This window comes from Dipteris shenzhenensis, chromosome 29 (genome assembly GCF_047967505.1).
Source record: "Dipteris shenzhenensis isolate YYH24624 ecotype China chromosome 29, Dip_SZ_1.0, whole genome shotgun sequence".
In the NCBI taxonomy this organism is placed as follows: Eukaryota; Viridiplantae; Streptophyta; class Polypodiopsida; order Gleicheniales; family Dipteridaceae; genus Dipteris; species Dipteris shenzhenensis.
The window spans coordinates 15,739,737-15,753,621 of record NC_141624.1 but is presented as its reverse complement, the minus strand read 5'-3'; the positions used below and the strand labels follow the sequence as shown (position 1 = coordinate 15,753,621).

Below are 13,885 nucleotides of genomic sequence, written 5' to 3'. Positions count from 1 at the left end.
AGGTCACTGTGCCTTTACCACGGTTATGTACAATACTCAAACACATATATAAATGAATGAAAAAGAAGATTAGGGTGGTTCTGCACCCACCAAAACTTGTGTGGCTCTCTGTCTCTGTCTCTCTCTCTCTCTCTCTCTCTCTCCTTCTTCCGTTCTTGCTTCCGTTGAGAGCACTCTCACCTTATTCATGTATTGGGTGGCTTTACTTCCTTAATACAATGAGATCAAAGCATGACACCACCATCAAGCCTAGGTGACTATATCTTAGAAGTCCCAATGAGATGACTTTCATAATGTCAAATAGATAACATACGAGCTGATGTGAGCAATGCCTTATTCATGTATTTGGTGGGATTCAATTCCTAACCTACCCATAACTACTTCGGTAATGAAAGCACTACCCCTGACATTGCATAGAGGATCAGGTTGCCATGGCCCCGTGTGGTATCTTATGTCTACGATTTTGTTCATTCTTTGAAAAAAACAACAGTAAAAATTGATAGGATTTAGGTTTATTTTTTAGTTAATGAGTAGCATGACCTGTCTACTACGGGTGAGACACTTGCGTCCCTCAAGTCTCAATGTTGGGATCTTATGTGCCCCGTAATTTCAAGAAATACAAATGTATATTTTATTTATAAATATTTGGATGCCTTAGAAAAATTCCAAATTGGATCTAGATTAAGCCTTGGTATTGTTTTTTGGTTAAGAAAAACGTTTTTGGTGGGATTGCATACATCTCTCTCTCTCTCTCTCTCTCACACACACACACACACACACACACACACACACACAATGAAAACCAAAAGCTCTATGCATATGTATATATGTGTATATGTGCACACATGTACATTTGCATATCACACGTGCACACATGCTTAGGTATATGTATGCTTGTGTAAGAACACATGTGTGTGTTTATGTATATACACATGTATATGTGTGTGTTAAATGTTTGTCTATGACACATGTCATGGTGTGTCCACACACATGCTCATGACACAAATTGTTGCCACCTCCTTGCCCAATATAACCTAGGCAAAAGAGAAACCTTGTTGAGTTGCCACCTTGTGGGCGAAGACATCCTTGCATAATCGCCATGATAGAAGCAAGGGTAATCACAGAGGAAGTCTAGAAAATCCTCAACTCTCTGCATCTCTTATAGGCACATTTTGCTACATTGTCTACTTGTTTATTTGTTCGTCATAGGCTTTCAACTACAAAATCAATACGTCATACTATACCTGAGAGGTCGTTTCAACTTTGAAACAATTGCTACATGATTATATTGCCTAAAGATCGATTTGTGAGTAGCATTCGCACCATTTTCACTACATTTGAAAGCTCTAATTTCAATCACTCAATTCCCTTGCTATTATGTTCTACCACTCATGCAATGTTAAGCCATACTATCAATTTACGAAACATACAATTTTGCAAGTCTCATAGTTTCGACTCCCAGCTGCATGTATCTATAGAAATCTGCAACCTTTTCCCTTAGATCATGGTGGCAAAATAAGGCATGCCTTTGTGGAAGCTACAATGCAGAGACCAATAAAAACTGACCAGATTATTCAAATCCTGAGTGCCATCTCCATCGATGATGATGGAGAGAACTATATACACATGTATATGTGTGTGTTAAATGTTTGTCTATGACACATGTCATGGTGTGTCCACACACATGCTCATGACACAAATTGTTGCCACCTCCTTGCCCAATATAACCTAGGCAAAAGAGAAACCTTGTTGAGTCGCTACCTTGTGGGCAAAGATATCCTTGCATAATCGCCATGATAGAAGCAAGGGTAATCACAGAGGAAGTCTAGAATATCCTCAACTCTCTGCATCTCTTATAGGCACATTTTGCTACGTTGTCTACTTGTTTATTTGTTCGTCATAGGCTTTCAAATACAAAATCAATACGTCACACTATACCTGAGAGGTTGCTTCAACTTTTAAACAATTGCTACATGATTATATTGCCCAAAGATTGATTTGTGAGTAGCATTTGCACCATTTTCACTACATTTGAAAGCTCTAATTTCAATCACTCAATTCCCTTGCTATTACGTTCTACCACTCATGCAATGTTGAACCATACTATCAATTTACGAAACATACAATTTTGCAAGTCTCATAGTTTCGGCTCCCTGCTGCATGTATTTATAGAAATCTGCAACCTTTTCCCTTAGATCATGGTGGCAAAATAAGGCATGCCTTTGTGGAAGCTACAATGCAGAGACCAATAAAAACTAACCAGATTATTCAAATCCTGAGTGCCATCTCCATCGATGATGATGGAGAGAACTCGCGGATGATGATGGAGAGAACTCATGGTGAGAGGTACTCCGCTTTGAGTTGTTTGGTTCCTGGCCCACAATCATCATTTCTGTAGGGAAGAAGAGAATGCACGATAAGGGGAGCTCACGCTCTTCTTGAATTGATATCCCATAGTGGCCAGAAATGGGGGATTCTAGGAGAATATGAGACTTGTATATATATTGTCCCTTTTTGCTAAACTTCCTCAAGAGATGATCCAACGTTTACAGTGTTCCTTTCCTTGGCACTTCATCATTTACAACGCCTTGAGATGCTATTTCTTGCTATTGTTGCCGAGATTGCTCCACATTCTATAGTGTCGTTTCGCTATAATCAGCCACCAACGTGAATCATTCTTTCTTGGCATTCCCAAGTGGCCTTGCAGCCTCTCGGCTATTCTAGTGGACAGCAAATCGTTTTCCATTCATCTTCTCTTTCCCAATGGACGTGGATCATTTCCCTTTGTCCCTAATTCAATCTGTCAAAGCTCCTTCCTATGGACAAAAACTAAGAACTCCTTAGTACTGCCAAGGAAAACTAAGAATCTTGGAGACTTTGCAACTGATTCTTGAAAAATACTAAGAAACCTGAGAAGTGCATCCACCAAAGCATTGGATAATGAGCAGGCACGACTGGTCACCCTCCAACAACGTCCTCAGCTAACCGAAAGGGCAGAAGTCCATTTGAATCATTGCAGTGAAAGCTGCACAAGGCCATATAGTAGAGAGGATGTCTACCTCCTAGTGCAAGCATTGCGTAATGGTTGATGACGATGCATCAATGTGCAGGAGTGCATGAAGAAAGAATTGGCACAATCTTGACCAAACGAAACAGATGCACAAATGGGTCAATCATGAAGAAGGGAACATGAAACAGTTAAAGAGAGATCTACATGTAGTAAAGGAATGGGCTGGAGGACGAAGCAAGGGAATTATTAGAGCACGTTCGTGGGAGGGGGGGAGGTAGAGCTCAGGAAGGATAAAGGGGGGTTGGGGAAGGCCAAACTTGCAACCGTCTCATCATGCAAGTAGGACATGTGGGACTCTCCTATATGTTTTCATAAATCTAGGAGAAGAGCTATATGAAGGACACGTGGCTAGCCCCTTGATTGACACCTCAATCTCTAAAATAAGGAAGAGAAGATGAGTAGGCGACAATCTCTAGCCACCATCACTACCTTAGTAATAAAAGCACTACCCTTGACATTTGCAAGGAGGGTTAGGTCTCGATAAACAATGTGTCGTGTGTTGTCTCAATGATATTACTTGTTCTTTTCTTTTCTCTTTTAAGAATTGATAAATTAGTAGGATTAGTCGAGTTCCGAGTTAACAATTATGTGCTCTATGATAAGAAGAAACTATAAAATATTAGGTTCGGTCGATAAATGTATGCAATGAGATGCAAATTTATCAAAGGATAGTCATTAAAATAGACCTAGATGTACATGGCCTATATAGACTCTAAATCAAGATAACCATAGCTTGCATACCCACTAGGGGAATGTAAAATGGCCAATTGCCAGCTAGTCATTGTAATAGGCAATAGGCCTAGATGCACATTTCTTTTTTTTAGCACCTTTGTAATTGCAAGCTTTCCTCACATTACTCATACATACTCAAATTGTCATCACTCATGATACCATTAGGGAGGTATACCCCTCCAAATAATTGCCAATTAGCCAAGCACTACATCAGGACCATCACCAACATTTGGCATGGCATCTTGCACAACATGTTGCCATTAGGTGATTGGTGTAAGTCAAGGTGGCGAGATAAAACCTTGCACAATTGTCGATGAAGATGTATCACATGGGAATGGTGGTCTATAAGTGTGTAACTTGCAACACTTGTTAGGGTGTCCATTGAGACTTGAACCCAAGAGCTCCTAAAGAGAGGCAAGGGTTTTGGCCAATTGGGCTACAAACTCAACGACATAGATGCACATAGCCTACACAAATGCACATAGTCGGGGGGGGGGGGGGGGGGGTGTCAATCCCAAAAGAACCAATACAAGATGTAGCTAGGGAGAGGGACAACCCTCAAGGCCTACGCTTAAAGAGCAACTAGAGCCCTATGAACAGGTGTGGGATTAAACTAGATAAGCAGCAAACTGGAGAAGGCAAGTATTGATCAAGGAGTCATGCGTACCTAGCACTGTGCTAGGTCAAGCACACAAACCATATATAAAAAAAGCTACTATTTTTTGTTTTTAAAAAAAAAGCACATAGCCTATATAGATTTTAAATCAATGAAAACCATAGCCTACCTATCCACCCCTACTTTCAATTATATGTGAATTGAGGTGCACATTATCTCTTTAGAGCATATTCACGTGAGTAGCTTGGTTTGGGAACCTGGAGTAGATTTTAAGAGCTTGGTTGTAAGCCACGAAAAAATCGGTTGCCCAACAGACCCCTCCTTCTAAGTAGGGGCTTATGAAAAAACCAGCAGCAATGATTGCTTTGGACTATTTCCAGGCATGTTCACACATCATGCGCACAACCTGAACGCCTGCTTCTAGTCTCATAAAATTGGCTGGCGCGTGAATGAAATTTGATTAGCAACTTGGTTTTTGGTAGGCGAATCTGGTTTGAAATCAAGTTTCAAAGGCCTCCATGTGCTTGAATGGTAAGATGGTTAGGTTAAATGCTCAAGTTGACAAATTGGGGAATGGGATGAAGGAAAGTGCCCTGAAAGTGGCAGGCCGTGAGCCACTTCTCGGACACTTTCTGACCCAAGGGCCCATTCCCCATGGGCCACGTGTACCAGTACGATCATTGAGAAGGGTGTCATCGAACGATGCGCGTGGACCATCGTGATTTGATCCCTCATGTAATGGCATGTGTGCAGAGCCATTTTTGGACCGTTGGATGTGAGACACATGTGGAGTGCATCAGAAATAGGGAAACGAGATTCACTTTCTGAATGTTGCTTGATGGGACGAGGCGGAGATTCGACCCTGGAGTGGAAACTAAAGCAATGGTGAGGTTGTTAAATCTCGGTGGAGTGTAAACTAAACCAATGGTCAGGTTGATAGGTCAACGCTAAGTTTGACAAAGACCTTGTTATATGAAAGAATCTTGTCTTCATCTTCACCTTTATCTTCATCTTGAATGTATGAATTGCAGTGCTGTGTACAGTTGAAGCTGTTGGTTATGGCGGAGCTATGAACAACCTGTACCCTTCCCCCTTCATCGCTTTCAGGCTTTCGCCTTCGAAATGCCTCCCTCTCTGCTTTCAGCCCCTCCTCCATCCATCTCTTCCTTACCCGAGCCCTCCCCATTTCACAGTTTTCAGACCCCATCCTGCAGGACCCCCTGGTTTGGTTTGAATCTGCGGCTCCCATCGCCTTCCCATCACAGAGCCCGATGTGGGTTCAACAGGGTGCAGGCTTTAATCCAGCTTCCTACCCCCTGCGGTTCCTATGCCCCCGGCACGTTGAAATCCCAGGATTTCGATCCCGCTTCCATGCTTCTCAAGCAGCGGATTATCTTTCTCGGATCGCAGGTGATTCTTCTCCATTCAATTCAGTTGTTTCGTTAAGTGTGCTAAGGAAAGCGTCTTCTCTTGGAGCGGAGTTCTGAGAGTGGGTAACGCCAATTTCGGCAGGTGGATGACTTTAGCGCTGATGTGACTATTAGCCAAATGTTGCTGTTGGATGCTGATGATCCAACGAAGGATATCAAGCTATTTATCAACTCTCCTGGAGGTTCTGTCACTGCCGGTATGGATTGAGAAGATAGCATTTGCGCTTGTTCGGGGGAAAAAAGGAAAAAATTAGCTCAGTCTAATCTCTAATGGAAAGGCTAAAGCATTACTATTTATTTTGCTAATAGGAAAAAAAAAGGCTAACTCAGCTCAAACTATCACCACTTTTTGATCTATGCAGGGATGGGGATATACGATGCCATCAAATTATGCAAGGCAGATGTTTCGACAGTTTGCTTTGGTTTAGCTGCATCTATGGGAGCATTCTTACTAGCTTCCGGTACTAAGGGAAAGCGATTTTGTATGCCCAACGCACGGGTGATGATTCATCAACCCCTTGGTGGAGCACAAGGCTCGGTTGGTTATCAGTCCATCTTCCTTTGTCATTGAATTCGTAGCCCTAACTTCTCATGTATATTCGTCTTGGCCTCCTTAATGTCTCATGTAACTTGCCTATTATAGTTTGCTTCACATACCCAGCCTTATTGTTGGATGATTGCTGGTGTAATTTCAGGCGATTGAAGTAGGTTTGCAAGTGAGAGAAATGATGTATCACAAAGTGAAGCTGACAAAAATCATGTCCCGGTTAACTGGCAAATCTGAAGAGCAGGTATTCATAATTTGAATTCCTGTGATCTCTTTATGCTGACTAAAAGTCGTAGACTTGTACAAGATTTAGTGGTTTGTCAGAGGCCAAGCGGAAGCATCTGTGTGCAAGTAGAACACGTAGTCTGCAAGCTGTTTTACTAATGAACGGAGAACAACGATTGATGGACTGCTCAAGGAGTGACCCTTGGAAGAGAGGGTAGAGAGAAGGGGGGAGGAGGGAATGCATAGGGACTGAGAGGTTCTATGGTCAACTGTTGCTTGATGCATTGTTTATGTGTTTTTTGGTGTCTTCCAGATTGATTTTTACCCCTCTGCCCGAACCAAAGTATCTTGGTCGTTTCCTCCACTCATTGTTTGGCCTTAATGCTGTATTTTAAATGCATTGTTTTTTAAAATGCTTCTGGCTTTTTTCCAATTATCATATCCCATGTTTATCGTTATAGCATCGGTGAAAATCAGATATGAGCTATATGTTGAGCAAGGTATTCGTCAATGAGCAAGTGGCTAGGATAAAGTCCCCCCATGTTATGCAAAAAAAATTTGCGCAAGTGGTTTGCAAGGCATGCTGTGTATAGGTCACAATGTGTTCACTTCCAATGACAATCAAATCTGGTGGTCACATGGGGAAGGAGTTTATTACTCGTCATTAGCTTGTGAAGATATTGAAATTGAGTTTGCAATCTATGAGCTACATGTTGAGCAAGGTCACAACGTGTTCACTTCCAATGACAATCAGATCTGGTGGTCACATGGGGAAGGAGTTTATTACTTGTCATTAGTCTCTTAAGATATTGAAATGTAGTTTGCAATCTATGAGCTACATGTTGCCCAAGAGACTCTTTGGTTCTTTCTAATGAGCTACATGTTGAGCAAGGTCACAACGTGTTCACTTCCAATGACAATCAGATCTGGTGGTCACATGGGGAAGGAGTTTATTACTTGTCATTAGTCTCTTAAGATATTGAAATGTAGTTTGCAATCTATGAGCTATATGTTGCCCAAGAGACTCCGTGGTTCTTTAAAAAGCCAGTATAGCTGCTTATGCTTGGGCACTGATGACGTCATAAGTGTTGCTTTGCTTGCTAAGTCTGTCCATTTGTTTTTAAAAAAAAAATTGTTACGTCTTTCTTCTTCTCTTTCGTTTTCTCTTTTTCTGTGTAGATTTTTGGACTTTAGAACATCAGAAAATCTAAATTTGTATGATTGGATATATTCTAGTCTTAGAAAGGTATATGTACATGTTGAGCAAGGTATTCGTCAATGAGCAAGTGGCTAGGATAAAGTCCGCCATCTTATGCAAAAAAAAATTGTGCAAGTAGTGTGCAAGGCATGCTGTGTATAGGTCACAACGTGCACCTCCAATGACAATCAAATCTGGTGGCCACATGGGGAAGGAGTTTTATTACTTGTCATTAGCCTGTTAAGATATTGAAATGTAGTTTGCAATCTATGAGCTACATGTTGAGCAAGGTATCCGTCAATGAGCAAGTGCCTAGGATAAAGTCCCCCATTTTATGCAAAAAAAAATTGCGCAGTAGTGTGCAAGGCATGCTGTGAATAGGTCACAACGTGTTCACTTCCAGTGGCAATCAAATCTGGTGGTCACTTGGGGAAGGTGATACACCCTTGCCAAGGTAATCCTTTCCACCATCCCTCAGTTCTAATGCTTCATAAACACCTGTAAAAAAGTATCAAGGATGCCTGTCACGATCCAGAAAGGCATAGATATAGAAGGTAAAAAACATGTAATATTAATAGCATGTACACCACTTTTAGCATGTACATCATTGGAATCAGAATCAATTCTTGTAAAACTGAAAAAAGGGCTCATGCAATAATGAATACTAGAAAGGAGTATCTTTGTTTATGAATAGATCCAAATGTACAACTTTCTAAACCAAACACGTACCTAAAAGAAAAAAGTTCAAATACAATAAATTTACGGTTTGTTTTTAAAGGAAAAAAGGTCACTCAAGAATTCATAGGAAAAGAAATCTTAACAAATTAAAAAGCAAAAGCTTATGATGTTTTATTACTTGTCATTAGCCTGTTAAGATAGTGAAATGTAGTTTGCAATCATGTTGAGCAAGGTATTCGTCAATGAGCAAGTGGCTAGGATAAAGTCCCCCATCTTATGCAAAAAAAATTTGCGCAATTATGTCCCCCCATACATTGAAAAATAGGAAATTCAATTAGTATTAGTCCTGGTCTTGGCCCAACGAAAAATTAAGGTAAGGTTTTCCAAAAATTTTAATGATTCGAAGGCTCTACAATTTTGCTCATTAAGCAAGGCATTCTGTGTAGAGGTCACAACGTGTTCACTTCCAATGACAATCAAATCTGGTGGTCACATGGGAAAGGAGTTTTATTACTTTTCATTAGCCTGTTAAGATATTGAAATGTAGTTTGTAATCTATGAGCTACATGTTGAGCAAGGTAATCGTCAATGAGCAAGTGGCTAGGATAAAGTCCCCCATCTTATGCAAAAAGAAATTGTGCAAGTAATGTGCAGGCATGCTGTATATAGGTCTTAACGTGTTCACCTCCAAGGACAATCTAACCTGGTGGTCACATGGAGAAGAGTTTTATTACTTGTCATTAGCCTGTTAAGATATTGAAATGTAGTTTGCAATCTATGAGCTACATGTTGAGCAAGTATTCGTCAATGAACAAGTGGCTAGGATAACTATAATGCAAAGCAAAGCTTGCAAAGGTACTGTGCAGTTTTTGGCCTGCCCTTTAGGGAAGGTCTTAGTGAAGGTTCGAGTTCTTTCAAAAGGAAAAATAGGGGTTTTTGGATTTTAAAAAATTCTTCAATTTCATTGGCTGTTATAGGGGGCTTTCAATGCATGCATTTGATGCAGGTGGGAGCTGCGCCGTTTTGTTCCTAGAACCGAAACTAATTTTAGGCGAGTTCATTGATTGTAGATTAATAACCTGCAAATTTGCAGGTCCCATGCCATCCATCCTCTCCTTCCCCTTCCAATTCAAGGCTTCCTTCCCATCTTCGCCAACATTATCCTCCCCAACCTCCTCCTTTTTGGAGGAGGATGGATCGCACGCGGAGACAGTCTAGGAATTGGACTGGCTATCATCCCCCAGTTTCCCATCGCCTCCTCTCTCGAATGAGTCTCCACCGCATTCCCTCCAATGCCTCTCCAAGAAGAGCATTCTCAAGTATTGAGCTCTGCCCGAGCCACGGCGTTCCTGCCCACCTGGGAGCCGATCCGGGTATCAGCGATGCAACAGCTTGCATCTTTATGGAGCAGATTCCGACCCACCTTCCCAGGATGGCGCCTGCGGATGACAGGATTGTTGCCCAAGATCTGCCCATGACCGATGATGCTCACCTTTCCGGTACGCTGCCATCTGATCCTCTTGCAGTGCAGGCCCAAGGCGCTGGTAGCAGTAGCCTTGAAATTGTTGTGGTCAAAAATATGGAGCCAAGCATGTGGGATTACCTGTCGGATCATATCTTGGAGCATGTCCTGGCATACGTCCCCTTTTGGAGCATTCTCTGCATGCGATCCATCTCCCACGCTTGGCCTTCTCTTTCCCTATGCTCCTGCTTTCCCATTCCTCAGCAGGTCGTCGCTAATGCCGGGTATCTAGTGCGAGGCAGAGTTGACGATGTGTTGGGTCTGAAGAGGGGCATATTGGCAGGAGTGAGACAAGGCACACACAGATAAGGACGCTAAAATGCACTACGCACTGAGCAACGCATCGGAAGGAGTCCAAACACCAAGGATTAAGCAACTGTAATTGTTGACCGTCAAAACATGCAAACCATGTAAAACGATGCATTGCTTAATGCACCTGCGAGCCATTGTGTGTGGGGAGAACAGAGTGGGAAGGAGGGACAGGGGAAAGAGAGAGGAAGAAAGATTTTGGTTACGATAGAATTCACGAACATATTTACTGTCCTCTCTCCCAAGTAGCCTGTTCTTTCGAGCTATTAAGAAAAGCTAGGAAGAAGCCAACCTCGCTCTCGAAAATCTTGCAAGGGGATGTCTATGTATTTCGTTCACATTGGTGTTCTAATCTCCACTTGGTAGGGATGACAACTTGTTGCCTCTAGCTCCGCCTCTTTGCTTGTAAGTACCCTTGATGTTCTCCATTCCTCGGCCATAGATCTGGATGCTGGTTCTGCGCTACTCTTCTTCCCTGATTGTGGTCGTTGACATGTTATCCTGCTAAATCAGTGAAGAAATTTCTAGATTTTGTTGGTTCTTTTCGATTATTTCTGAGATAGGGTGTGGCATAGACTATCTGGAAACGTGGGATGCTTTGTCTTTTTTCAAATGTGCGAGCAATTCTGATGTGCAAGACTCTACACAACTAGCCTCGTTGTCTGTGTCTGCGTTTCCATCCTCCGACCTAGAAACAACACTTGCCTCTATCTACAGATCGAGGAACCCATTTCTCGAACACCGGTATTAAAATTGATCCTGTGCTATTGATGTAGTTCTCTTTGCCAGCGCCTCCTTAAATAGCTCTCTCACTTCTTGTAGCATTTGTTCTCTCAGCATTTTTATTTCTTTCCCATCCCATGGCATTTCCATTGGGCAGGCCCATTGAATGAAATTCACCTTGTTTAAAAATATAATTGACGAGCATTATTGTCCTAACCACCATAGATTGCTTCAATGCCTTTAAGACAAACAAAATTGCTTCCTCAATTGGCCCCTCCCTTCTCTTAGGGTGGCATATGGACTGGGGAGGCTGACTAAAAGTCCCACATGTAATATAGATCTGAAGGGGACCTTGAATATATATGGTGTTTCCCTTTACATAGTTTTTGGAGTTTAAAGGCTGCAAGGCTGTGAGGCTGGTGTGGGACCCCTGTACCCAGTGTACTGTGTGGGTGTGAGCGTGGTCTACACGTGGATCCTGCAGGGGTTTAACATGGTAACAGAGTCCCTGGGCTCTCTGTTAGCAGTGGTGGTGAGCAAGCTTGATCAGTGAACTGTGTGTGCAGGCTTGTCGGCAATGGCAGCAGCAGCTGGCTGAAGTGGTGTGATGTGTACCTGTGGCAGCTTGAAACTGGATCGCAGGCACGTGATGTGCCTTGAGGGCAGTTGGGCCCCATATTGGGCAGCTGGATATCATCAGGGTGATGTGGTAGCTTGGGTTGGGACAACGGGGGGGCGTCGAGAGAAATTTGCCTGTCCCCTTTCCTGGGGTGACAAGTGGACTTAGTAGTTCCACTCGCAACATTGGACCTAAGGGGACCTTGAATAGATGTGTTGTGAGGCCTTATATGTATCCATCCCAGGATTTCTGGGAGCTTCGAGGGCAGCACAGGGGCTTTAAAAAATGACACCCCATTTGATAGTCTCAATATTAGAGGATCTCCATCTCTATTGCTAAACTGACACACAAAGATGAGTTGTACCACATGATAAAGAAATTTCTTAACCACAACTTTAAAAAATAAATCTGATAGGTTGTAACAAACCTAATATCCCATCTTGCCTCCTGCTCGACTCTGGAAAGAAGATGACATTCAGGACATGAGGCAAGATACTTAATTGCGAAGCATGCCTTGCACACTACGCAATTTTTTGTTGCATAAGATGCGGAACTCCCTCCTGAAATGTCCTGATTCCTGAATCGTATCTTATATTCAATTGTTGATTAATTTATTTCTGCCGTACTACAGCTTTGAAACTGCAGTTAAGCAGTCTTTTAATAGAAAGTGGATGTGATCTATTTGTGAGCAAGAATCTCCCTTTCAGGAGGCAGGACAAGATATTACGTTTTCATGTGGCAAAACCTATCAAATTTCCAGTAAAGAGTCTTGCTTAGCAACCAGATGTAGTTTTCATGTGCCACAACCTGTCCTTGTGTGTGCAGTTTAGCAATAGAGATGCAGATCTGTAATAACTTTATAATATTAAGTGATTTTCCCAGATTCTTATGGTCGTCGATTGTTTTGTCAACTGGCAGATTGAATTGGACACTGATCGGGACTACTTCATGGATGCGTGGGAAGCAAAGAACTATGGACTTGTAGATGCGGTTGTAGATGATGGTAAGCCTGGCCTTGTGGCACCAATTGGAGAGGCCAAGGAGCCACCAAAATCAAAAGTTTGGGATTACTGGACAGTAAGAGAGGGAAAGGAGCGAAAGATTTTACCCTCAGAAATATCATTCCCACAGAAACAGCCAGACGAGGACAAGCCATCCAAAGGCAAAGAAGAAGGATCAGAGAACAAAGAAGAGGAACCAGCTGCAGTTTAAACTTACATGTGGACATGTATTCTGAGTTCAGGTCTTAGCTGTGAGTGTTTCAGCTATTCTTGTCTGTGTGGATTGCAATTCACAGACATAGTATTGAAAAACATGGATAGTGTAGAAAGGTGTATTTTTAATTCAGCATACAACCCAAAATGTAATCCAAGGTCTAATCTTTTAATATGAAATGAAATTGTACCTTCCTGTGGATGGGGGTTCTGTTCTCATTGTGTTTCATATCTTACTTTTTTTTGGCATGTGGTATATTACCAAAGAGTTATGTTCATTGAGTGCCGACAGAAACTCAGGACAAAGACTTTGTATAAACGGATGCTCAAGTATGTGTGGGTGTGTGGATTTGTATGTATGAGAGCATATTTTTATACTATGGTCTACACCCACTGTGGGGCGCTGATGACATCAGTGGGGATGTCATAGTAGCTAGTCCCTGCTACGCGTGATCGAGTTTATGGTTTTCAACCTTATGAGTGACTATCATGAGATTGAAACTGCACTATGTTGTGTTTTTAAGGGATGCGTTTGGGAATGTCCCTGGATTCATCTAGGTATATGTTCATCGAGTGAGTGAAATCACAAGGATAAGACAGTAGCCAGCTTTTGATAACTTATCCAATCTAGAATTCAAATTGTCGAACGGTTATGGCTTAAAGGCTCCCTTGTATTCGTCCCATTAACCCAAAGAGCATGCATACGACCATGTGAAATGGGGACGATACTTGTTGAACTAGAAAATATTAGTCTCTTATCCCTAGGAAGCTAGTTGAGGGGAGAATAATGTAATGTGTCTCATCAATTATTGACAAGAGTTCGAAATTTTATGAAGAAGCTTGACATCCTATAGAATAATTTTGATTATGGCCAAGAGCTGAACAGCCCGTTTTTCTTTTACTTTCAAAAGAGAGTTTGATTGAGTATGCATGTGGTTTCTAAGGTAGGAATGTAATTTTGCATCTTTGTAGGAAGCGGTACATAGGTGTAAGAGGTTTAGT

The 13,885-nt window shown here is 42.0% G+C and overlaps 1 protein-coding gene across 1 annotated transcript; it reads left to right on the top strand.

Moving 5' to 3' along the window:
• Positions 1–5,402: 5,402 nt before the first annotated feature.
• On the top strand, positions 5,403–13,083 carry CLPP3 (CLP protease proteolytic subunit 3). The gene is made up of 5 exons (XM_087400680.1): positions 5,403–5,828; positions 5,931–6,045; positions 6,211–6,386; positions 6,544–6,639; positions 12,588–13,083. The coding sequence occupies exons 1-5, from the start codon at positions 5,541–5,543 to the stop codon at positions 12,879–12,881; spliced, it is 969 nt and encodes a 322-aa protein (XP_087256806.1). The 5' UTR covers positions 5,403–5,540; the 3' UTR covers positions 12,882–13,083.
• The last annotated feature ends 802 nt before the right edge of the window (positions 13,084–13,885 follow it).

What these genes read in the sequence shown, in the direction of transcription:
- CLPP3 (XM_087400680.1), top strand. Translation starts at nt 5,541, where the DNA reads ATGCCTCCCTCTCTGCTTTCAGCCCCTCCTCCATCCATCTCTTCCTTA. An exon ending in TGGAGGTTCTGTCACTGCCG is followed by an intron (nt 6,046 to 6,210) that starts GTATGGATTGAG and finishes TGATCTATGCAG; the next exon opens with GGATGGGGATATACGATGCC. An exon ending in CTGGCAAATCTGAAGAGCAG is followed by an intron (nt 6,640 to 12,587) that starts GTATTCATAATT and finishes GTCAACTGGCAG; the next exon opens with ATTGAATTGGACACTGATCG.